This window comes from Dendrobium catenatum, unplaced genomic scaffold (assembly GCF_001605985.2).
Source record: "Dendrobium catenatum unplaced genomic scaffold, ASM160598v2 fragScaff_scaffold_1676, whole genome shotgun sequence".
Taxonomy (NCBI): Eukaryota; Viridiplantae; Streptophyta; class Magnoliopsida; order Asparagales; family Orchidaceae; genus Dendrobium; species Dendrobium catenatum.
Window position 1 is genome coordinate 26,572 of NW_021320138.1, and position 25,378 is coordinate 51,949.

General features: G+C 37.5%; 1 protein-coding gene across 3 annotated transcripts in view; it reads left to right on the forward strand.

Moving 5' to 3' along the window:
* The window catches only part of LOC110109990 (receptor-like protein 4), a 59,886-nt gene that overhangs the window by 5,418 nt on the left and 29,090 nt on the right, over positions 1-25,378 (forward strand). The window contains exons 4-5 of one of the 3 annotated variants that reach the window (XM_020841255.2): positions 11,848-11,919; positions 21,217-21,285. In XM_020841255.2, the coding sequence (XP_020696914.1) occupies positions 11,848-11,919; positions 21,217-21,285 (141 nt within the window). The remainder of the gene's footprint in view (positions 1-11,847; positions 11,920-21,216; positions 21,286-25,378) is intronic. The other 2 variants (XM_020841256.2, XM_020841257.2) reach the window with 2 other exon arrangements.

Consider the following 25,378-nt stretch of genomic DNA (forward strand, 5'->3'; position numbering starts at 1 on the left):
GGGTAGCCCTACTATCTATCAGCACACTACCTCCCTGCCTACTATCTCTCCTCTCATTTTCATAATGTGATTTGGAGTGAATCTTACCACTAAGTTCAAGGAGACCTCTGCCAAGTCTAGATGTAGCTCTTCCTCCTCCACTACACTGCCCCACCCCCATCTCCCTCCTCAGCTTCCTTGTCATTACAAATGATGAGAACCTGAAGAGTTCGATCCTTACACTCGTGTCTCGGTGTATACCTCTCATCACATCTAAAATATAGCCCCTTCTCCATCTTCTCCTATAACTCCGTCTCAGTGAGTTTCTTGAAGTTTCCCCCAGTTCTCCCTCCTACATTCTTCTCTTTCGGGGTCTACCGAAGAATACCTTGTTTCGGACCCTTGGGTGCAAAAAAGGTGGTGGTTGTCCTGTACAAACTCCCTAAAATGTTGCTTTTAACCCCTCCAAGTGCTTCTGATCCTCTATTAATTGGGCTAGCTCCATAGTCTCTCCTAAATCACGAGGCCTCATCACTCTAACCGCCATCTGAATATCTAGTTTGATCCATTTCATAAAGTTCTCCTCTAGTGCAGTCTCTGAAAGTGGTCCAGTCGGCTTGTAAGGTACTCAAAACTCTCATTGTACACACCAGTGTTCCCTCCTGCATTAGATCAAAGAAATGCTCATAGAAGTCCACTCCCTCTATTGGTTTGGAAACGTTCCAATAGGCAGTCCTTAAACTCCCTACAATTTTATATGAGCCGCCTTATATCCCTCCATTTGTACCATGCCAATGCTTTCTCCTCTAGCACAGGCCAACTGCCTCAATATCTCCTCCTCTGTCAACCCGTTGACGGCAAAGTACCTTTCCACATTGTAGATCCACCCATACGCATCCTCTACCTTTAAAACAATCATCTTCAGCTTTCTCACCCTCAGATTTCTTCCGTTCCCCATGTTTCCTTCATAACTTTCAATTTCGGAAGGGGTTTGATGTGATACAAACAAAAATTGCACGGAAATATTTTAAAGAATTACAAAGCTTGCTACTTAAGATTAAGATTTTGTAAGATTAGATTAGAGAACTCTCAATCGTCAATCGTATTGTAGTAAGCAGTTACAAATCAAAAGTTTAAGGCAAGTTAAGATAGATCTGAAATTATCACATAAAAACAAATATGTCGTAATACAAGTCCACGGTTAATATTTAGAAAGTTCACTATGAGTTACCATGCTCACTCACGCTCAAAGTTCGGCTTAGCGGAGAAAGGTCTTCAGCACACCCAACGATGCTACGAGAACGGTTGCAACGCCAATGGTCTTAATCCACAGAAAGGTTGGAGGTGGTGGAGAGGTAGCCGCGGACGGGGCAGGTGTATATCTCCCAACGAGAAGCCAAGGCGTCTTAGGCTTTTGAAGATCGATCGTATGTGCCAAGTAAAAGAGGATGCGCTTGATGTACCTTTCCGTCGTCTCGTCGTATTCCCAATCGGGTTCGTACAAAGGAGAGAGAAGAATGTCAATCTCCCCATGATCGTTGTAAGCGAACCCGTGATCAACCTTGGGATCGGCCATTCGACATTGAAAGGAGATGAGAGGACGTCGTCTTCATCTTTTGGCTTTAAACTTCCCAAGGGAGGGAGCAAGGAGGGGGTGACCAAAGTGGAGAAGAGAGAGTGGCTGGTGGTTTGGGGAAGAAGCTTAGGTTAAAAGTAGGAGAAAGTGAATTACTACAAATCTGAAATTGATTTCAGATTTTGAGTAGTTTTGGAGGGAATCAATTTGAAATTGATTTCAAATTTCAAATATGATTGAGGCCCCAATAGGAAAAACATTAGGAGAGCCTATTAATGGGGGTCGACGACATGGAGAGAGAAGGGAAGGGGTTTTGTGTTAATCCTGAAATTTATTCCAGAATTTGAATAATTGGGGAAGGGAATTGATTTAGCATTTAATGGGGAAATCCCCATGGGGGGCCGGCGGCATAGTGAAGGGGGGAGGGAATTAGGGAAGAGATTTGGGAGTTTCCAAGTAGAGGTGGAGGATTAGGAAAAGGAATTAATAATTCCGCTTTGATTTATTTTGAGATTGATTGCATGATTGAAACTTTCCTAATTTGGACCTCCCTATATGTCGATAATTTGAATTTCAAATTTTTTAAATTTCAAATAAAACTGAAATTTCCCTCTCATGTGATTTAAACTAGAAAGCCATTATGATGATTGACATCATCATAATGAATGGGAATTATGAGAGAAGAGGGGTTGGCGGCAAGGGGTTGGGGCGGGTTGGAGTGTGGTTGGAAGAATGGAGTTGAGTGATGGAGCTAGTGGACGGTGGGCTTGGGGAAGGGGAATTATGTGGCGAGCTTGGTGGTGGGCTTGGACGGTGGTGGGATTATAGAGGCCGGCGGGTGGGAGTGAGGGAGGAGGTGGAGAAGACGATGATAAAATAGAAAACCACGAGTTGAGGACTCTTCCAACGACTGATGGGCCTTACACTTGCTCCCTTTGAGCTCTCTCTCCCTTCTCTAGCTCTTATGCAAGAAGAAGAAACAAGATAAAATTTTCATTCAATAATTCATCCTCTAATACATAAGAGAATGATCATATATATAGGCCTCACGATGACAAATAATCAAAAAACAATAATGCTCCTCGGGCTACAATAGTGACCAACTACCCATAAGGGCAAAAACGAAAAACTGAAGAAATAATAATGACTAATACATAAAAATGCATCAAAAGTAAAGACTCTCCACATGGCCATCGATCTCCTGTGTCGTCTCTGATAGACGCGTCGAAACCTCTTATCGATATCCCCATCATTCTCCCCGGGTGGGAGAAAACTCGACCCCGTCGAGTGAGTACTGCGGGCGCTCTCATATAGCTCTAGCAAATTTGGATCTAGTCTCTGTAGCTCATCTCGATCAATCTATGTGTCCTCTGTCACCGGCTTCCCTTTCAAGTGAATCAAGTACCTTTGGCGTCCTCCGTCTCTCGTGGAAATGATTTCATCGTCAAGTATAGCTTTAACCTTCTCCGCACTGGGTAAGTAAGGTAAATTGGGTAGTGGAGGTAGGTTGGGGATCTCATTAGGTGGGTTCTCACAAGGCTGATTATGAAGTGGATTGACAGGGTTAAACTCAGGTCCCTCAAATGTTACTAAATCTTCAACATTAAACGTAGGATTAATATTAAAGCCTTCAGGAAGGTCTAACACATAAACATTACTGTTTATTTTCGAGATTATCTTAAAGGGGCCCGCACTTCTAGCATGTAACTTTTTAACGGCTCCTTGGGGGAGCCGCTTCGGACGGATCCTTACCATAACAAAATCTCAAACTTCAAATTCTTTAAATCTTTTCTTACGATCAGCATCAATCTTATAGTGAGCATTGCTTTGTTGAATTCTTTTATTTATTTCTTTGTGCAATTCTTGAAGATGAGATGCGGATGCAGATGCAGACTCAGATGTTCTAATCTTAGGACTCATGGGAATCAAATCAATGGGTTGTTTGGGTAGGTATCCGTACACGACTTTAGTAGGACTTAGACCCGTAGTTCAGTTCACATAATTGTTGTAAGCAAATTCAGCTATAGGTAGCCTAGAGTCCCAGTCCCTGATATTTTCTCCTACCAAGGTTCTTAAAAGATTTCCTAGACCCCTGTTCACTACTTCGGTTTGACCATCAGTTTGGGGGTGAAAAGCGGTAGAGAATTGTAGTTTGGTCCCCATTTTATGCCATAACGTCTTCCAAAAGTAGCTAGTAAATTTCACATCCCAGTCAGACACAATGGTCTTTGGCAAGTCGTGGAGTCTCACAATTTCATCAAAATACAACTTGGCGATTCTAGAGGCATCAAAAGTTTTGGAGCACGGGAGAAAATAGGCCATCTTAGAAAACCGATCTACCACTACACATATCGAATCATGTTTCCTAATGGTTTTGGGTAGTCCTATAACAAAATCCATGCTAACATCTTGCCAAGGTTGGTTAGGTACGGGGAGGGGTGTGTAAAGGCCGGTGTTTTGCTTCATTTATTTAGCTAACTGACAGGTGTGACACTGCTTCACTAATATGCTAATGTCCTTCTTAAGACTCGGCCAATAAAAACTATTTTCAACAGCAGCTATTGTCTTGGCTTCACCGAAGTGTCCTGCTAAACCACCAGCATGTAATTCCCAAACAAAAAATTCGCGAAGAGACGTTTTGGGAATACAGAGTTGTCGGGATTTAAACAAATACCCATCTTCCAACATGAAATAATCTATAATCCGTTCACCTCCAGTTGCTAACGCAGAATAGGTTTCTCTAAAATCGGGGCAGTCTAAGTAGTCTTCCTTAAGTCGCTCGAAACCTATCACTTCCGACCTCATCTCATGAGTAATGATCATCCGATGGCTAAGCGCATCGGCAGCCTTATTCTCAGAACCCGCTTTGTGCCTACTCGTGTAAGTTTACTCTTGCAAAATTCAACCCACCGACCATGACGTGCATTCAGTTTCTTTTGGGAGTTTATATATCGGAGGGCTTCATGGTCAGAGAAAATAATAAATTCTTGGGGAAACAGGTAGTGTCTCTAGTATCTGAGGGACTGAATGATGGCGTAAAATTCTTTATCGTAGGTGGAGTAGCGTTGCCTAATATCGTTTAACTTTTCACTAAAGTAGACAACCTGGTGTCCCTCTTGGGATACTCCTATGCCTATGCCATATGTATCACATGTCACTTCAAAAACCTTAGAAAAATCTGGTAGTCTCATGATTGGTGCCTCAATCATTTTTTTCTTTATCTCCTCGAAAGCCTTACAGGCAGACACCGTCCAGTGAAAATCACCTTTCTTGAGACAGTCAGTTATTGGACCCATTATAGTGCTAAAATTTCTGATAAATCTCCTATAAAATTTGGTCAGCCAGTGAAAACTTCTAACATCTCTAATGTTCTTGGGTTTAGGCCACTCATTGATTGCTTGCACTTTTTCAGGGTTCGCAGATATGCCTTGGGAGGATATAATAAATCCCAGAAAAATTATGTGATCAGTTAGGAACGTGCATTTCTTGGGATTGGAAAACAATTGATCTTTTCTCAGGACCTCACAGACTTGTTTTAAGTGATCTAAGTGTTGATCCATCGAGCTACTATAAATCAGAATGTCATCAAAGTAGACCACTACAAATTTCCCTAGGAAAGGTTTGAGGACTTGGGTCATTACTCTCATAAACGTACTTGGAGCATTGCTTAAACCAAAAGGCATCACGGTCCACTCGTATAACCCATCTTTGATTTTGAAAGCGGTCTTCCACTCATCCCTCGGGCGGATTCTAATTTGGTGGTAGCCACTTTTGAGATTGATCTTAGAAAAAAGTGTGGCTCTAGTCATCATATCTAGCATGTCATCTAATCGAGGGATTGGGAAGCGGTAATTGACCGTGATCTTGTTGATAGCGTGGCTATGAACACACATTCTCCACGACCCATCGTTCATAGGGATAAGAAGGGCGGGAACAACACATGGGTTGAGACTCTCCTTGATGAACCCACGTTGTAACAACTCATCCACTTGTTTCTTGAGCTCTCCATGCTTAGTAGGGCTCATTCGGTAATGGGATAGGTTTGGTAACGAAGCTCCCGGCACTAGATCAATAGCATGTTGAATGTCCCTTAAAGGTGGCAGTTGGTGGGATAGATCTTCTGGGAAGACATCAACAAAAGTTTCCAGGAGTGGTCTTACTTCCTCAGGGACAGGCTCTTCTTGGGTTACACTCACTTCTCGAACTACTAACTCGTAGAGAGGGGCTCTTGATTCTAGTTCAGTATCCAAGTCTTTAGCAGTTAATAAATTCAGGCCTGCGTTGGATTTAAGGGAATTGGGTTTGACATCCTCTTTGGTGGACTTGGGCTGGGTTGGTAGGAGTTTAATTTTCTTGCCCTCGTGCTCAAACATACAAGTGTTTGATTGGTCATAAATGTGTACATCATTATCAAACAGCCAGGGGCGGCCGAGGATTATTTGGCCAACATCCATAGTTAACACATCACACCAGATTTTCTCCTTGTAACACACGAATTCAATAGGAACGAGACTCCTATCTTTCGCTTCTAAGGCGGTCGAATTGATCCAGGCGACTTTGTAGGGGCTCGGGTGTGGTGTGGTTTTCAAGTGAAGTTTAGAAATCATCGCAGATGACACTGCGTTAATACAACTTCCACTGTCGATTAGGACTTTGCAATTTTTATCTCCGATATTGGTGAAAGTGTAGAAGATCGAAGTTCTACGCTAATCATCACTAGGGTTAGGCAGCGAGAAGGCGCACCTAATGACTTGTAGGTCCAAGTGATCCATCTTTTGGAGGCAGTGGATCACGACAGTATCTTCATCTTGGAAAAATTCCTCGTAGTCATCAATATGATGAACTAGTTCGGTGTCCGGTTCATCCTCTTATTCCGTGACTTCTTCAATTATAGTAACCTTAAACGGGCTGGATTATTGGGAGGCAATGTGTCCGTACCCTTGGCATCTAAAACACTTAGTGCCGGCAGAGATTTTGGGTGCTCCCGTTCTGGTGTTTTGCCTTTATAGTTCGGGCGAGGTTGGGTTTGGCTCGGGGAGGGTCGACTACTCGAGGGTCCAGTGGGTTTGTTGTAAGTTTGGCTAGAGGAGGACTTGAACGGGTTAGGACGAGGGTCTTGAGTCCTAGAGGCATGGCTCCTAGATTTCTCTAGGTCTAGCACAAGACTACAGGCAGCTTCGAAAGTATTCACTCCTATGGCAAAAAGTTCATTCCTAAGATCTTCTCTTAGTCCAGCTCTAAACATTGATAAAAGTTGGGCAGGAGTGGTGGTTTCTTCCCCATTACATCGAATTATGAAGTCATCAAAGGCCGAAATGTATTCTTCAACGGGCTTGCTACCTTGGGTTAACCTATTCCAACGATCCAAAAGTCTCGGATAGTACGAAGGGGGAAGGTATTTCCTCTTCAACTCTGTCTTCATTGTTCCCCAGTCAGTTACTGGGTACTCTCCTCGAGTTTCTCGCATGTGTTCTAAGTTAGCCCAATACTGGTTGGCTCTACCAGTCAACTTCATCTCAGCAAATCAGACCTTTCTCTCTTCCAAAATATTGTACCACTTGAAATAGCTATCCATTCCTTTGAGCAAATCAAGAAAAACTTGGGGATCTAAGGTACCGTCAAAAGTCGGGGCATCTATTTTAATGTTCTTAAGAAGTTGGGTATCGTTGTCTCTCCAAGGTGCGTCACATCCTACCGGTTCGTGATTGGGTCGGTGATTAGGTCGGTAGTGGTCTCTAGGAGGTCCGTATTCAGTGCGGTTGTCATCGCCATAAGGAGAGTGAGGTCTAGAGGGGGTGTAGATGGCTGGGTTTCCAATCTTTTCGATGTTGTCAAGTCTCTCCCGTTTGGCGTCTAAACTCAGCTAAGTCCGTTTGGGTGTACCTAATCTGCTGTGTAACCGTTCTCAATTGGCCCACAATCAGGTCTAAGGTTTCTTGAATGTGTTCTGGATCCATAGTTGGGTGCTAGGGGACACTAGGGAGAGTTCCTAAGTCAAGGACAACAGCTAATCACACTGGTTTGCTCACTAAAAAGGTACCAACAACAGCAGGAAAAAACAGGACAGCAAACTAATATGATGGACGAAGTTAACTAAGCGATTTGGAAGGACTCTAGAGTGTGGACAGCAAGTGAACACAACCTAAAACTCACCCAAAGGCTACTACTAGGTGCAGAAATTTGGTGGACAGCAAGTTAAGTCAATTGTCTAAGTGACCTATACTTAGGGCTGTCAATTCGTGTCAGCGGGTCGTGTTCGGGTCAGATCTGAATTTGACCCGGCTGTAACTGACACGACCCGGAATTGATTTCGGGTCATTTCTGTAGACCCGAACCCGACCCGGATCGGGTTCGGGTCAACACGACCCGAGACGAAAAATATTAAATACATGAAAAATATTAAAAATTTGTTAAAAAATAGAGTTAAATTGAATTAGTGAAACAGTAATTAAACTAAAAAAGTCCGTTGATTAGCAGCAAAACATTAATTTAACAATAAACATCAAAATAATACGTCAAACATCTAAAATTTAATTAGAAATTACAATCATTTATTACAAATTAGTGAACTACAAATCTACAATCTACAAGATAGTAAAATACAAATTAAATACTTTACAAATAAACTCAAATTATACTTCTTTATTCTCATTTTAGGGCCAAGTGCAAACAGCAAACACACACCAAGTGCAAACAACAAACACTTCAATACTTCATCTTGAATTCTTGATTGTTGAACCTGTATTCAACTTGAATTAAGAGCAAAATAAAAAATGGTTAAACAATAAACACTAAAAGCTAAAAACTAAAAAGTAATAAACAAATAGAAATGATAAATTTCCAAATAATGTGAAGCCCTAGATTGCATAATTGTATAACCAGAAAGCTTTATTTCATTAATCATTAGCCCAGGTAAACCCTCGAAAGTCTCCAACACATTTAGCCAGTATTTAATCTCGAACATATTCGATTTTTATAACTATTACCATCCAAGGCGGCAATTTGCATTAAACTTAATGACTTAATGTAGTATCAATGAATTAATAAAGTATCTTCTCATGAATTTAGGCATTTAGCAAACACAAATACCACCTGGTTGCAATAGTATTAACCAACACACGAGTACACGACGGGTCAACAACTATCACTTTCTGTTTAGAAGGTTTTTCATCATTGCTTGAGCTTTCATAGTTATACTCTTTAGCAGTTTAGTCTTCACATTAATTCATCAAAAACAATAAAACATTAATTCATCAAAAACAATAAAACATTAATTCATTGCAAGTAGTTTAGCCTTCACCGGATACATTAACATTTAACAGCAACATTGCAAGTTTGCAACAACAACGACCAACATCCAGGCACCCAGCAGCCAGGAGGCAGCAGCCTCACTTAATCAGAATTCTGAAAACATAAAATTGAAACAACCAAATTGCAAGTAGCAACAACAACAAATAATTAAACATAAAATTCAGTTTATAAGCAGACAGCCAGACAGCAAAACTGCAACAGGGTTACAGCAACGGCCCGACAGCCAGTGAGATACCAGCCCTAAACCCTAACACATATATCTTAAAATAAAATATATGATATATAATAAATATTTAAAGAAATTTTAAAAAAATTTTAAAAAAAAAAAAAAAAAAAAAATATTAAGTACCTAACAATGGCTGCTTCTCTTATGTTGTAAATAAAGCTCCTTTTTCCATTTACACCATCCACAATTTTCCTAAAATTATTTATCAATTAATTGGATGAGTATAAAATATGACTTAGTGGGTATATCATAATTTTAAATCATAGGAACTTAAATGAAAAATAAAATTATATGCATATTTGTATCATATATAAGAAGTAAAAAAGATGGCTTTTCAGCTCAATAATTATTATGATTATAAATATTGCTTAGAGTTATGTACAATAATGGAATAGTAATCAACTTGACATAAGTGTTAATCCTGAAATTTATTCCAGAATTTGAATAATTGGGGAAGGAAATTAATTTAGCATTTATTGGGGAAATCCACATGGGGGGCCGGCGGCATAGTGAAGGGGGGAGGGAATTAGAGAAGAGATTTGGGAGTTTCCAAGTAGAGGTGGAGGATTAGGTAAAGGAATTAATAATTCCACTTTGATTTATTTTGAGATTGATTGCATGATTGAAACTTTCCTAATTTGGACCTCCCTATATGACAATAATTTGAATTTCAAATAAAACTGAAATTTCTCTCTCATGCGAGCTAAATTAGAAGTCATTATGATGATTGACATCTTCATAATGAATGAGAATTATGAGAGAAGAGGGGTCGACAGCAAGGGGTTGGGGCGGGTTGGAGTGTGGTTGGAAAAATGGAGTTGAGTGGTGGAGCTAGTGGACGGTGGGCTTGGGGAAGGGGAATTATGTGGCGAGCTTGGTGGTGGGCTTGGACGGTGGTGGGATTATGGAGGCCGGCGGGTGGGACTGAGGGAGGAGGTGGAGAAGACGACGATAAAATAGAAAACCACGAATTGAGGACTCTTTCAACGACTGGTGGGCCTTGCACTTGCTCCCTTTGAGCTCTCTCTCCCTTCTCTAGCTCTCATGCAAGAAGAAGAAACAAGATAAAATTTTCATTCAATAATTCATCCTCTAATACATAAGAGAATGGCCATATATATAGGCCTCACAATGACAAATAATCAAAAGACAATAGCTACTATAGTGACCAACTACCCATAAGGGCAAAAAACGGAAAACTGAAGAAATAATAATGACTAATACATAAAAATGCATCAAAAGTAAAGACTCTCCATCGTGGCCATCGATCTCCTGTGTTGCCTCTGATAGACGCGTCGAAACCTCGTATCGATGTCCCCATCAGGGTTGGTCCTCCAAAGCGTCATGATCATCCTTTCTACACTCATACCCAATCCCTTCATCAAAATCCCTGATCCTCCTTTCAAAATTAGCACTCCTTCGCTCATACCGAACCCCCTCATGTCTTTCCCCATACCCTCTACATGTCTCCTCCCTATGAATAGGCTTTTGAGGAGGCATTCTCCATTCTCCCTCCAAGTTTTCCACCTTCTGTTCTTCCCTTCTCCTTATCGGATTAGGGTTTCCTCCACTCCCTTTGCTGTTGGCTGCTTTCCTCGCCTCTGACGTCGCCTTTTTGGTTTGGACCTCGAGCATCTTCTTCATCATCTCCTCCATGATAGCAAACTTTCCATAGATCTTCTGATGGATGGCTGAAATTTGAATTTGAAAATCTGAAAATATTTCTTCGAAATCACATTTCAATTGTTTGGTCTTCCATTCCAATACTTATTCCTTTATTCCTACCATTGGTACCATGATCTAGGCTCCAAACAACAAAAAATAGCAATTTGATATGAATCTGGTCTCCCAAACAACAAAATCAGCACAAACCGAGAGAAAAATGCAGCATAAATCAATGAGGGAGATCTTTATTTTAGCTTAGGAAACCGCTCTGACATCAATTTGATAGGAAGTTGATGCAATTTCAGCAAAACAGCACAAGAAATTCAAGAAGAAGGTCACACAAGAAGATCTTTTTATTGGAAAAACTAAGAAGAAAACACAAGATATAGTTTGATCATCAATTGGAGAGAAAGATCCGGCTCTCCCAAATCCCTAGCCGTCGGCTAGGACTCCTTGCAAAACTAATATCAGCAAACACAAGCATAAAAGAAACTGAACCCTAGGGTAAAATCTACTTAAAGCATACAATCCCATATCAAAATCCCAAAGCAGCCCATTCCTTTTCCCTCCGAGCCACCCCGCTTCCCTATTTCAGTTTCTTCCCTGGGCCCACCACCCCAAAGGGGGAGGGGACTCAATCCAAGGGGAACTTTTGCCTGCCGTAAACCAGCGCTGGTCTTGGAGAGACTACATCAGACTTGTGTTGGGAAAAAGTAGAGGCAAGATTGGAAAAAATAATCAAAGACTCACACAAATCCAAGGAGATCAGCCACCAAATTTTATGAATTTGGTGAAGAATCTTTGATCATATTTAGATTTTATCATTTCCTTTAGGCTCACTACGTGCTCATCAAGTTCTCCGTCAAAGATTCATGATAAATTTCTTTGAATCATTTGGAAAGTAAAAAGGCTAAACCTATTAAACACGCTTAAAAAGAATATTTTTCCAAGTACTATAATATTTCTGTTCTTGTTCAAGCGAGTACCTCAGCATTCTTCCGCACAAGCTAAACGACATTTGCTTTTGCTCTTCTTTCCAAAACGAAAGGATACCATTTGCTGATTTTTTGTTAACATTTTCCTTAAGCAGTGATCTTGGGAGCCAGGGTTTGAAAGGTTACGTTAGTGACCAAATAAGTCAACTATCCAACTTGGTAAGCTTGTAAGTATCATGTGTTTTAAAAACCTTTTTATTATCTTTCTTCCAGTGCTGTTATATGACTCTCATTGAATATGGCAAGATTTTTTCAACATTAAGAGTGTTGATCGAATTTTTTTGGGATGCCTAGTTTCGTTTTATATTGTTGCTATATGTAATTTTCTATATTTATATAACACCGAGAAGTTATATTGTTCTTTTGCAATGCAATTATTTTGATTGCTACAATTTTGTTATATTCAAATTTGTTCGTAACATATGTGATTTCTTGTTTGAAAATTATCAATGGATTTTCTCTGCCATTTTGTGTTTTACTTTCTTTGCATTCCCCTTGATGCATTGAGCGAATTGGAATTTCGGATAAACTATTTGACTCATCTAATCATTCTTTGCTCCTATACAAACTAATCGGATTTCATGAGCTGCCGCAGGGGCGGAGCCAAAAATATTTATTAGTGGGAGCACAAATTAATAATTTTTAAAATGTTATCAATCTTTTTCGGGTGATTTCTTTTGATTTTCTATTTAATAGAGTATAGTGAAATAATATTTTTGACTTTTAAGAATATAAATATTTATTTTCAATAAATGATTAAATTGTATATATTATATTCTATTAATTGTCTTATATAAAAATATATTATTACAGTTGTTCAGGATTCTCTAGCGTTGCCTTTTCTGCAATAAAAAATATTGCCTTGTAATTTTTAAAATAAACTGTTGTGGGCTTTATGGGCCAGTGGCATTGCATTTTCTGCAATAAAAAATATTTTCTTATAGCTTTTGAAATAAAATCTTATGGGTTGGGCAGTGGGGGCCGGTGCCCCGAGGCCACAACTGTAGATCCGCTAGTGTGAACCGGTTTTCCTACCATGAACTTATCAAACTTCATGAGCTTGTATACCCGAATGGTCCTTTTCTTATGTAGAGTCATCTCTTTTTCTTATTATGCTGTTGCATGTCTAAGAGTACAAAATAGACATCTATAGGAGTTAACTACACCCTAGCAAGTGAGGTTGATGCGTCACTTTAAGTTGGCATATGTTTTCAAAAACCTTTTAATTTGGTCCTGGAGTTTTATTTTGTGCATGAAAAGGTCATTCCATGATGGAATCAATAGAAGCTCTAAACCTTTCAACTGAGTAATTGTGTTTGATTTTTTTCTTTAAGGGGTCCCTCAATGGAATCCTTAGAAATTCTGGTTCTTGAAATGCTTTTCTGTAATAATACGTGCTAGAGATTTAGTTGAGATGGATGAAGTAACAAAGATCGTGGTTGTATTTTCTCTCTGTACTTAGTAACTCATTGTCTCTGGTGAGCATGCAGGTGGTTCTAGTACAGTGTTATAATGAAAATGGTGGGAGTTTTGTCACACTTGACAAGTATTTGCTTCAAACATAGCTTCGAATGAATTCATCCGGGAGTTTTCTGTCAAGGTTTTCATAGTTTTTTTTTTAAGCAGCAATGTTTTGACTTTTTGTTAGGTTTTTCATTGTATGTGCAAGCCATGTTCTTGAACTATGAACCTACGAAATTTTTTTTTTTTGCAGAAGAATTTTTTCCAATTTCTTAGAAACAAACCCATAGTTTATATTTGCTAATTATAATCAAATCCTTTGATCAAAGTTTTCATATTTTATGATTTTGTCATAATTATTCGACAAATTTTACGTTAATTATCGATTACTTAATGCAACTCTTCATTTTTCTCATCCAGGACTTAGGACTTAGACCCCATGTGATGGGATAAAAGCTTGTTGTTATTGTATTGATGATTTTATGATTTATATTTATTTGAAATGCCTATTTTTGATGGGCATAATGCACAAATTTATAGTTGTCAAGGCTTCTATAGGTATGTGATAACGTCTACTGAATATGTTTCATGTAACTTTCAATATAATATAGTTATCGTAAGAAATGGAGAATGTAGATGTTGATAGGTACTCTATCTTGGATTTTGAAGATAGCACATTTCTCATGGCAGCACGCTTAAATATGAAAATTATATTTTTGATGTGTGCGATATTTAAAAATAATTATATTTGATTATTTTGCATGAGTGTTTGTCATTAAAATGCATACAAAGTTTCATTTTTTAAATTTTAAGAGTGTTGTCTTTTGAGTTCTGTCTGCTTGCTTGTTTGAATTAAGTATACGGTGATGCTGAAAGCAAAAATCTATACGACATCTTTTACTTTCTATAAATTAAGAGAACATTCAGTTCATTTTCATTTCAATTTAGTTCACTACGTGGGTTCTTGTTGTTTGCAAGTGTTCTAGTGTTGGCAAGGAAGTTTATTGCTTACAATTGAGCTTTTCAGGTTTATTATAAGTTTCTTGTAAATTCATGTTTTAATTCGAGGTTTTGCTTTCACTTTTCAACTTTATCCAATTATATTTATTTGAACACCATCCAAAATCTTTTCCTCTATTTGTCTATTCAATCTGGATTTCAACAGCCTCCCTATGTCTTTCTCGCGTAGGGTGGATGTCAGCATGGGTGCTAGGCCTACCCACTAACAACAACAACATCAAGCCTTTATCCCACTACGTGGGGTCGTCGGCTACATGAATATTTTTTCTCCATTGTGTCCTATTAAAAGTCAAATTCTCGTTTAAATCATAAAGAAAGAACATTTCTAATATTTGCTAACCAAGTCTTTTTAGGTATGCCTCTTTCTTTCTTAACATAAGTCAAATCTAATACATCTACTTTCCTAACCGGGTCATCAGAAGGCCGCCGTTTTATGTGACCAAATCATCTAAGGCGACTCTCTCTAATCTTATCTTCTACTGGAGCTACTCCATCCTTTTCACATATATGCTCATTTCATATCCTATCTCTAAGGGTAATTCCACTCATCCACCTAAGCATCCTCATCTCTGCCACACTTAACTTAGTGTTATGCTTCTTTTTTAATGGCCAACATTCGGCACCATAAAGCATTGCAGGCCTCACCACCATCTTAGAGAATTTTCCCTTAAGTTTGAGGGGTACTTTTTTATCACACAACAAGCCTGATGCATTCTTCCACTTCAACCATCTAACTTGAATTCTTCTGATAATATTCCCATCTATTTCACCATCACTCTGAACAATAGATCCAAGTTATATAAAACATGTACTCTTATTAATGACTTGATCGCCCAAAGTCACAATCCCCTCATTAGGTCTATTACTACTAAAATTACACTCCATATATTCTGTTTTAGATCTACTAAAGTGAAAACCTTTGGACTCTAAGGTTGACCTTCATAATTCAAGTTTACCTTCAACTCCCTCTCTAGTCTTATCAACAAGAAGAATATCATCAGCAAAAAGCATATACCAAGGTACATCCTCTTGCAAATGTCTAGTGAGAACATCCATGACTAAAGCAAAAAGATATGGGCTTAAGGCTGATCCTTGATGTAACCCAACCAAAATAAGGAAATACTTGGTCAAACCACCTTGTGTTTGAACACAAGTAATAGCTCATGCATGCATATCTTTAATGATTTGAATATAAGCATTATTAACTCCTTTCTTTTCAAGAACTCGCCAAAGCACTTCTCTTGGAACTTTATCATATGCTTTTTCTAAATCAATAAATATCATATGTAGATCCTCCTTATTTTCTCTATATTTCTCCATGAAACCTCTTAATAAATGCATGGCTTCCATAGTCGGCCTACCCACCATGTTATAAAAATAATATATGGTTGGTGTCATGCGACACTAAGGATAGAATCTTCTATCCTACTACTCTAAGAATGTGTATATGGGCCTTCTTGTACCTGTTTGTTACTCACATTCTTCTTTGGTGCTTAAAAAAAGATGCGTATATGTACTTAAATATCTTTGTCTTGCTAAAAAAATGTGTACAGGGCTCACTCGCGGCATCATGAGTTTGGTGTATAAGCTTCCCCCACTGCTCTAAAAAAACATTTATAAGCTTCGTTTGTTATGAACCGCCAACAGGATTTTTAAAAATATTTAGTTTTATGAGTTTAAAACTTTGCACGAGGTTGTGATGATGACGATTTTGTAGGGTGAAATGTAATTTTCCTTTTTTTGTAAGTTTCCTCCTTTTTTTTGGGAAATTTCTCTTCTTTTCTCTTTTTTTTTCCCCTTTTTTCTGAATTTTTTTAATATGCATATATATATATATATTATATATATATATATAATATATATATTATATGATATATATATAATATATATATAGAGAGAGAGAGAGAGAGAGAGAGAGAGAGAAGAGAGAGAAGAGAGAGAGAGAAAATCTCTCTTTGTCTAGAGAGATAAGAGATAATGGGAGGAGAGATGAGAGAGGAGAGAGAAATTTCTCTCTATTTAGAGAGAGAAAGGGGAAGAGATATGGCTATTTGGTGAGGAGATAGGGACAAGAGTGTGTTGGTGAAAGTTAGGGAGAGATATAGAGAAGTTGGAAAGAGGGGAAAGGGTAGAGAGAGTGTATAAGAAAGGGAGGTTTGTGTGAGTTACAGGTGGCTAGTCGGCGACGACTTGGAGGTTGGGATCATCATGTAAGGGAAAATAGGAAGAGGCAACAGAGAAGGTTGGGGAGTACTGGTGATGAGGACATCAGAGATCTACGACTACGATCGTGCCTATTTATTTTGATCTATTTTATGTATTTGATTTGTTATTATTCTTTTTCCCTTTCTACCCACACTTGAGGGCTTTGTCTTATTTATGCCCTAAGGGCAATTGTGTCTTTGTTATTTCTCCTTCATGTATTTTGATTATTTAAAGTCACCCTCTTCCTTTGGAGAGGTTAATGAATGAAGATGATAAAAAAATTTCTTGCACTTGTGTGTTTTGAGAGAGTTTGAGAGTTCTTGGAGAGAGCTTTGGAAAAATCCCTAGGGAGGGAAATTGGATCACCCACCAACCTTCGAGACGGTCAGGTTCGTGGTTTGTTTTATCGTTCTTTACTTTCAATTTATCTTCCTTCTAGTTGTCGGATCGCCTAGCACTCCCACCTTACCACAGGCCAACAACCTCCACCACCACCACCTCAAGCCACCACCCTCCTTTCCCTACTACACCCGCCGGCCTTAACCCCTCTTCCTTTCTTGGCCAGAATCCCACCACCACCATAACCTTACCGGTCGCCCACCACCCAAGCCCTCAGCACCGGCCCTACTTGCCCTCCTTTTCCATCAAACTTCATCTAAGGAAAGGAATGAAGACTTGCCTAATCTAGATCATCTTAAATTTGGAAAGATTTCAATTTTCAAATTCAAATAAATTTGAATTTGAATTCTTTCCTAAAATAAGATTAATCTAATTGGGACACTTTCCAAATCCCTTGAAATATGAATTTAATTGGAGATTCCCTTTAATTCTCTTCCCTTATTTAAATATCCTAAGTTTGGAAACTATTTAAATTCAAATGCCCTCATATTTGAATTTAAATCTCCTTCCCAAAATCAAAAAGCTATCTTTGGAAAGGACCCACCAATCATCTCAATTAGAATCTTAATTGGGATTGGAATTAAAACCTCTTTCCTAATTTAACTTTCTAAATCTAGATCCTAATTATTACCTCATTTAATTGTCCAATCAATCCCATTAAGGGCTGCCGCCCCCTCTCTCTTTCCAATTGAGATTTTGGAAGTACCTAGCTCACCACCTAGGAAGGAATTTCCTCCCAGCAGGTTGCTCCCACGGCTGTCCAGTTTTCTGGATAAAAAAACTGCTTGCCGTCAAGGGTTCCAGTCCACCCCATTGCTGCCTGGAGAAGATCAGGTGCTTTTCAGAAAATTCCAGCTCCCCCCTTGCTGTCCAACCACTTGGAGAGGACTCCGTTCACTGCCCCAAGGCTTCCGAACCTCGAGGCTGCTGTCAACTACCCAGAGATTGTCAAAGTGCTGTCCTAAGACAGCTAGGAGTTAGAGTTGCTGACCACTCTTGCTCACACTTTCAAACGATCATACCGGAACTTTGTAATTCCTATTTCTTTGGGTAAACTCTTTCCTCCTACTCTTTTATCTTTAGTCATTCTCAATTGTAGTTCTAATTAACTCATGGAAAGTTGTGTTAATCCTTCCCGCTAAAGCTTAGTACTTATTAGGAGTTGTGTGAGAGATCTTTCATAGCACTACTCTTATTGTTAGACTAGGGATTTCTTGTTGAAACCTATCTCGTATGTAATGTCAAGAGTAATTGGTTGTTTTGTGGCTCTTACTTTTTGCAAGTGACTTGGCCTAAGCTTTTGTTATCGCTCTTTGTGTATTATTTCATTGTTTGAATCATCATAAAATTTTAATTAATTAGATCTTACTCAATAAGTGTGCAAAATTTTTATCTAAATCAAATTTTCATACATGTCCTGCATCAACTGGGTGTATACAAGGATGGTGAGAGATGGGATTTGTGTGTAGGTGGTTCGTCATGCGAGGTGACGTGTAGAGACTGAGGTCATTAACGATTGGGAAGAGGGGGAGCAGTGGGGGTCGTGGTTGTAGCATGCGATACCGAAGGAGGGGGGGGGTGTGCAAGCTGGGGCAAGCTATGCGAGGAGCTAGGGTGGCAATGGCTTGGGACGTGTGATAGAGAGTTAGGCGAGATTGAGCCGTGATGCAGGCACATGCTTTGGAGAAGAGGTGAAGGTTGGGGTGGTTGTGGGTTGTAGAGTGAAAGAAAGAAAAAAAAAATGAAGAGCTACTTTTAGGCAGGGTTAGGTTTATTAAAAAAATGTTTTTTTATTTAAAATAGGTTGTGATGGAACATGGGGTGGCTTTGGCGGGATTTGGGGCAGGGATAAGTTTAGGGATATATCATTTTTTATTATATATATGATTTCGATTTTTTTTAAATAAAAATAATTAATAGAAAAAAGATAAGATGGATGTGAATCAACCTTTTGAATAATTTCTCGTTTCTAATGTAGCTTGATTTGCATGCCATTTATCTCGTTTTTGCTTTTCGCTCGTGCAACAACCTATGCAATATGTGTGTTATTTCTCAATAATTTTGACATTTCAGAGGCAATGGCTAAGTTTGTTTTGCGAATGGATAACATTCAAGTAACTTCATGCAACGTCATGTTCGTAGGTCATCGTTTTTTATTGCGGTTGCTCGAATTGAGCGTGAGAGGAATTTCCTTAACAATTACGACATTCTGAATGCAACAATGTAGTCTGTTTCATGAACATTCAATATTCGGTTGTAGACCGCTTTTTTAGTGGTCGCTTGATTGAGTTGCGTGTGAGCAATTTTTGGGTAAATTTGATGTTCTAAACACGTCAATGCAATACATTTCACATATGAATGATATTTCAATAATCTTGACCATTGTTGAGACATTTTGAGCTCAAACATATGACATTATGTTAGTTGGCTGCCTTCAATGTATTTTGGTATTTTAAAGTTGATACAATCGCGTCATTTGAATGCTATTCTCATCGCATATATTTGAACCCAATTTGGAGTATATATGAAGGTTAACTGACCTCTTGAGGTTGAAACTTAAAGTATTAATTTTCTAGTATTGATAGTCGAAAACTTTTTTTTCTCCATTTCTGGTTCTTCTGATTAGTACTTTTGCCTCTCCCTAATTTGATCATATTTTGTCGACATATTTCACATGACATGACCTTCCATTACTTCTTTCTATTTAATATTGTTGTCATTGACATTTAAAATTGCTTAGCACTAATATTCACTTGTTATCAATTAATTTGTTTAACATTCATCATAGATTAACATAATATGTAAAAGTCAACATCTATATACTTAAATAAATAATGTATTCTATTAAATTATCTTGTGAATTTAATTAATTAAAAATATCTTAAATTTATTTAAACAAGTAATCCTATAAAAATGCCAATATAAAGAAATATATATTTGCATGCATATAGTAGTTAAATGGAATTATAGAAAATAATAAATATTATGCTTAAGAATAATTTGCTCCCTATGGAGATTAAGGCTTCGTTTGGGACGGCTTTCTTATGCTTCTTAAAGCGACTTTTTAGCGCAAAATTTTAATTTTTGTACTAGAAAGTTGCTTTAAGAAGCAAGAAGAAAGCCGTCCCAAACGAAGCCTAAGTATCTCATCCAAATTATATGATCTTCTGCGAGACAAATTTTTTGATTCTTATTGACTCAATGTCTTATCCTTTCATAAGCAAACCTAATAACAATAGTTTTTTGAATTTAATGTAAATTCTTAATTTGCGTGTTCAAAACTAAATCATTTTACTCAAAATAATATTTTTACTTAGAAAAAAGTTTTTTCTCATTCAAGTTTTGAAGCCTACTAACTTGAAATCAACCTTAATTTGTAGATGAAAATTCAAAAATAGGACTTTTACCTCAATTTCTCAATCCATAATGCTCCTCTTCTTTTTCTTCTCATTTTCTTTCTTTCTTCTTCTTCTCTTCTTCTTCTATTCTTCTTTTTCTTCTTCTTCTTCTTCTCTTCTTCTTTTTCTTCTTCTTCTTTTCGCTCTCTGTTCCTTCTATACCGGAGCCCTTTTCTTCCACTTCCAGCACTGTTACGGCAATGGATAAGGATTAGTTGGATTGCTTCGGTTTAGTATTTTATTAATATTTAACTTTATTGAATACCCTTTTGAATTCCAAAATCCATTACAGCTTTTAATTTTTGAAGTCTGCCAATGGCTGTAGCGAATTTGAGGAAAAACAAATCTTATTACAATAAAAAATGGCAACAGTATTATTAAATACGATAGGGAAAAGAAATTTAAATGAAAAATTAATTTATACTTGCTAATATACTAATATTTGTATATATATGCTTCTATGCATAAAAGTAATCATAATGAAATGTAGAATTTTATAAAAATAAATTTGATGATTTTTGGAATGAGCAAAAAATAAGGAATAATTAAAAAAAAATTATTTCACATGCTCGGGTATTACAGGTTACAATGAACAATGGCTCATTGCTTGCTATCGGTTGAAGGAGGAGGAATGGAAAGGACTGGTCAAAGCATCCTTTTCGGCTCCGGGTAGGGAAAGCGGGGGAATAAGAAATTCCTAAGCCCTTCCCCTCTTAAATCGAGCCCCATGGCGATGAGAGGCAGGAGAAATCACATAAGTTTTGCAATGATTGGCGGCTTGAGTGAGGGAGAGAGGGGAAGTTGGGGTCACATTACTCGGTTCTGATCACGTCAACATTAATCTTATTCTGCTGTTAGCTTAAAAACTAATTATTGTTCATAGCAATTTTGATGTATTGGTTATTTTTCTTGATTTGATGTGGTTCTTTCTTCTTTGTTTATTTAACTTCTTTCAAAGGATGTTTTACTTTCTTCTTGCAGGAACTTAAGCTCTAACTCGTTGAAGGGAGAATTGCCATCAGGTCTAGGTCAAAAATCTCTTACTAAATTGTAAGAAGATTTATATAATTTTGAAATTATTTCTTTTTGGTTTTGTAGGAATCTAAACCACCATCAAAGCTTACCCATAATTGTCTTTTGGAAATGGATCAAATTCGTGCATAATATGCAGACTGAACTGTGACAATATTATCTATGAATTTAGATTGATATAATGCTTTTCGTACTATGCTAGAGACAAACAAATAAAATAAAGGTAAGTTTACATGATAGAAAAAGAGAAGAGATAGAGGAGAGAGGAGAGAGAGTGAGTTTTGAAATGCTAGGACAGCAAATGCCTGGAATTTTTCTAATTTTTAAGGACTTGTTCACCTAGCATTTTTCTGTTCTGTACCTCAATGCTTCTCTTTTGACCAGTGCAATGTACTCTTTCAATAGGCTTTCATTAGCTAAGGACCCTTCCAAAAATTTATGAAGCATGACATGGAAAATGGTGAAATCTCATCGGTCAAACTCTTGCATGCTCCTTAATATTATAAGTTTATAATCATGTTTTTCAAGACGAAGTTATCATTTCCCTCTCATTTTGAGCTGCCTTTAATGCCTTCTATTGTCTATAAATATCCCATATATTTAAGCCTTGTAGAACTTCTGTTTAAGAAACAATCTCAAGCTCTCGTGTAGGAAATTTCATTTCCTTCATGTTTTAGTAACTCTTCTTAAGCTTCATTTGCAAATCATCAAGGAAGCTTTCTTATTCTTCAAGGGCTCATCATTTCAGGCGTATAAGATTGTTGTTTTACCCAAAAGCTTTATTTCACTTATAAATTGATTTATTGATTGTATTGTTAGAATGTCTTAAGCTCCTTGGCATAATCTTTCATAGCCTCAGGCAGGTAGACTTGAGCTCTAAGAGCTCCTTACTTTGGTGCAAAGTAAGTTTCTGTCTTGCTTAAGTTTTTCTTAAACATAAGATTATTTTTGTTTGATTTTATCTATAGAGATTTAATCCTGACAACTTATTGCGTGTAGCATTATCTCCTCATTTTGCACCTCTTATCTTCATGAGTTGTTTTCTTGTCGATAGTTAGCCTAGCATTATATCCACTGATTATTGTTAGAGCTGTCAACATTTTGACCCGACCCGAACCCGACCCGAAAATTTCGAGTTTGGGTCAACCCGAACCCGAACCGGGTCGGGTTCGGGTTAGAGATTTCGACCCGTTTGTAAAACGGGTCGGGTTCGGGTTGACCCGGCGGGTTGCCGGGTTGACCCGCCAACCCGTTTTAACCTAACCACGCGCGACCTCCCTCGTTGCCGCTGCTGCCAGACTGCCACGCGACCACGCGCACGAGTCGCGACCAGGCCCCGCTGCCGCTGCTGGGACATGGTTTTTCTTGATCCCGTAAATAGATATGGGTTTACTTATGTCACGACTCGGTCCGGTGAGTTCGCATAGGCGAGGCGGGAACGGAGGTCAGACGGTGGACTAAAAAAAATCTGATTTCTAAAACTATCACCATAACATTCGAAAGAGCCACTAAAATAATAAAATTTAAAACACATAAACATAACCTCAATTATATTCATATAATTACCTTTCTTCCGGCGCGCCTCTCCTATGGTACACATTACTGCCTCTTCTACTCATTATGATTTAAAATAATTATACCTGAAAAATTATTAAACAACTAACAGTAAGTCAATGCTTAGTAAGTAAAATATGACTCTAAACAACCGTAATTTAAGACAGAATGAGTAATATGCTAGATGTCACATAAATATATCATAAATTTGCTTTCTATAAACATAACATTAAACGTACATATAAATCATAAATCCATATCCTTTCATATTAATTTTCTCATATTCATATCATTATTCGTAACTTCTCATTTCGTATATATTACAATCGTCACAAGAGCCACCGTCTAGTACCACAAAGGTACTTCTTTACCATTTCATTTTACATATTCTTTATCATTTTAACGTGCACGTGTACACCGTCTCCAGCTAGTACCATAAGGGGGTGAGCTCCATCAATTCAGCATGCACATACAAGCATTCAATAACAATCATATCATCTCATTTCTATAACATATGAACTTTATATAATAATGTCATAAAATGTAACATATAGTTTGTATGATCAACCATTGGACAAGAATAACAAAATCATGATCTAAATTAACCATAAAAATTTTATAAACATGCTTGGTCTTTCAAAACATATATAACTGTAGAGAAACAAAAAGTATCATTGTAATAAAGAACCATGAATACTTACCTCGATTTAAAGGATTTGATTACTCCGCTCGAACACATTCCTTCGAAATCACGATTATCACATATGAACATTAATTTCTTCTTCAAAATCTTCATAATAAATCTAAATTAAAATTCCCCTTCTCTTTCTAAACTATCCTAAGTTCTCTCTCTCCCTCTCCCTCTCTCTAAATGATCACACAAAGCAAGTATATATTCTAAAAATTCATATTTTGGTATAATTACATATATTATCTAAATTAACCATTTTTCCCTAGCCTAATTTAATTTAATTTAAAATAATTTATATTTTTGGATTTTCCTCAAAATAAAATTAGGAAAATAAAATTTTCATGAAAAACCATAATTTCTATCATTAAAAACCATAATACGATCATTTGAGATTATATATGTTAAGAATTTTTCATAAAAATTAACATTTAGCAAAAATCCTATTTTTAAAACTTAAAATTTTTTGGGGAAAAACATGTTTTCATGCTTAGAAATTTTCTCCAAACCTTCCCTATCACTCTTCTTCAAAAATACTCATGCTTTGTTCAAACCCTAGATTCTTCATCTAAAAAATCTAAAGGAAAGATAGAGATTTCTAGGTTTAGAAATATACCTTAGTGGTCCTTAGGCTTTCCCCTACAATTAGGAAGGAACCTCGCCGGAGAAGTCGCCGGAGCTGCCGCCCGTCGCCCCTTACCCGTCCATCGCGTGCTTCTCGCCTCCGCCTCTTCTCGGTTTGGCTGAACAAGTGACGGACCGAATATGATTCGGTCCCTTAAATGCTTTGGTTGTATAGGGATTTTCAAAATACCAATTTTTCCCTCACTTAAATCATCTTGGCTTTAGTACTTAATAGGGTATAATATGTATTATGAGACTTCTATTAATTTTAATTTCTAAATTAAGCAAAATTAAATATAGGTTTATATATCAAATTGTTCATAATTTTGCGTAGAATTTTATAAATTTATTTTCGTCAAATTCCGACGAATTTGAAAAATTCACTTAAATCTCGTCGCGTCACATCGTAAAGCGTGCGATGTCTAAAACTGACATTTTTTGGATTTTACAACATATTGATCCCAGTAAAAAGGAGTTGCCTGGATTTGTGCTTTGCGCATGAAGAAGGATTAATGGAGGATTTCCTAAGGAAGTGCTTGGGGAGTAGGGGTGTAACGAGTCGAGCTTGAGTGAGCTTGTCATGTGTATGTGTTTGATTCATTAGAATTTTTGCTTGTTTGAAATTGGCTCATGCTTGAAATTGTTTGCAAACATTACGTTTATGTTTAGCTCATTCAATTTCAAGTCAAAACGATATAATCATTCTACTTATTGTAATATCTCGAATTAGTAGCTGTGGTCAACTCCATTTGAAGAAAACAAAGACGGTGAAGGAATTTCGGAAGCCGAACAAAGCTCAATCGACATCATTTGCATTGCCAGGAAGTTGAAGGAGACACTTGGCTCTTTTTGGGTTGCCTAGAAGCCAAATAGAGAAAGGCGAAGGGTTGTTTTCTGTCGATTGGAGTTGTGGAAGCCGAAGCAAGGAGTCTCGATCGCGTGAAGGCGAAGAAGATGAACTGGAATTGTCGAAGGGTTTCATACCTATATAAGAAGTTGAATTGAGGAATTAATGGGAGGTGAGGAGACTGGGAGAGAAAGAGAGAGATATAATGTGAGAAGAGGGAAATTAGGAGGAGAGAGAGAGATCGAACGAGAGTGATCCAAGAATGACATCGAAGAAAGAAAGGTTAGTTTTGAAAATTTTAGAATTTATTATTTAGAGTTTTTTTATGATTTTGAGAATAAAGAGTAATATATATATATATATATATATATATATATATATATATATATGCTTAATAG